The sequence below is a fragment of the Cyprinodon variegatus genome, unplaced genomic scaffold (genome assembly GCF_000732505.1).
Source record: "Cyprinodon variegatus isolate N-32 unplaced genomic scaffold, C_variegatus-1.0 Scaffold832, whole genome shotgun sequence".
NCBI lineage: Eukaryota > Metazoa > Chordata > Actinopteri > Cyprinodontiformes > Cyprinodontidae > Cyprinodon > Cyprinodon variegatus.
The window spans coordinates 271772-273278 of NW_015151285.1; the positions used below are offsets into that span (position 1 = coordinate 271772).

The following is a 1507-nucleotide window of genomic DNA, read 5'->3' on the forward strand; positions in this document are numbered from 1 at the left end:
GAGCTCTCTAACCCTGAAATCCCACATCCTCCGTCACCAGCGTTCCTTGGTCTTATTTTTATTTTGAGGATTTGGGGGGAAAAAATGGAAGATAACTTTCTTACCTTCATCAGAGAGCTGCCTGTTCAATCTATCTCTATCTATAGTTTTCTATGTCTACAACCAAACTAGCAGCAGCAGTTGAGTTGGGAGATGCAATATACTTCTTAAATCTATCTTTGAATATTTAGCCTTCCCACGAAATGCCTGTTTAATTACTCTATTTTTTTTTTTTACTCATTCCAAAGCAAACATGCAGGCAATCCTTCCACATTGTAATAAAAGCAAATTATTCGCTTCATTTTTCTTTAAATCCTCTGTTCTCATCACCTACCTTCCTTTATATCCCCTTTGGGATCCATGGCCCGAGACACACCCACCGTTTTGTTTGCCTGGCACTAAAACATGCTTTGCAGTGTATGACCACTGATCTCTACGGCTATGATGCACATTTTGGTTGACAGAAATGTTTACATTTATTGTTTAAATGTATTTATTATATTAATGTTTACAGCATTGGAAAACATAATGAATGTTTGTTTGACCTCCTCCAAATTAAAACATTTGAAAAAGCTCTAGGGAGCCCCAAGGGGGGAGCTGAAGAGTCACATCCGGGTTGCCGACCCCTGCTCTAGGTTTTCACCAACCTCTGTTTTAGCCCAATCAATAATCTCAGTCAGTCAAAGTGGCCTTGTCTTCCCTCCAGCCATGAAGAGCCAGCACCGGTTCTCCAATCCTGCTGAAGAGGACAGAGCTCTTATCTATAACTTCTCTCCTGTCTACAGAGGCTCTAACGCCATCTTTGTTCAGAGCTATTACTTCGATTGATGAATGTCGATGAGGCATAAAAGGATCTGGATCAGATTGGTCAAAGTTCCTAAAAATCACTTTAATTAGCTCAACACACACATCATTAGAAGAAAGATTACCAAAGTATTTTAGAGGAAATACTCATAAAAAAATCCTAATGACAAAGCAGTATAGAACGTATGCGGGGACGCCATCATCTGACTCAGTGCTAATGCTAGCATTAAGCTGATCAGTCATTTGAGGTAAATATGACATCAGAACTTATTAGACCAATGTATTTCCATTTCCTCTTTACTGCCTTTACTCTTTTTTTAAGAAGTCGAAAACCATCTCAAGCAAGTATAAAAAAATTCATTTAGTCGATTTGAGACTTCTGGAACTCCTATCTTTGAACAAACCAAGCTAGCCCTTTTCAATCTATGGCCGTTTCTCAGTATGTCTACTTCTGTGTTCTCATGTGCTCGTAAAACATCATTAACCTCAGCCCTATCACTTTTCCAATTCACAAGAGCAAAAGTCAGAGAACGGACAAGTACCCGGATGTTGTTTACGCCCCTTCTATGTCCAGTATCAATCAAAGCAGATTTGTCCATTCTTGAGTTTGATAGCTGTCCCAGCATGCACTTCGGCAGCAGCAGCTTCCAATGAAGCGCTCGCA

General features: G+C 39.9%; 1 protein-coding gene across 1 annotated transcript in view; it reads left to right on the forward strand.

The window, feature by feature from the left end:
* The window catches only part of LOC107099038 (gamma-glutamyl hydrolase-like), a 28257-nt gene extending 26756 nt beyond the window's left edge, over positions 1-1501 (forward strand). The window contains exon 8 of the mRNA XM_015396972.1: positions 746-1501. Within this exon, the coding sequence (XP_015252458.1) occupies positions 746-867 (122 nt within the window). The 3' untranslated portion in view covers positions 868-1501. The remainder of the gene's footprint in view (positions 1-745) is intronic.
* Positions 1502-1507: the final 6 nt, after the last annotated feature.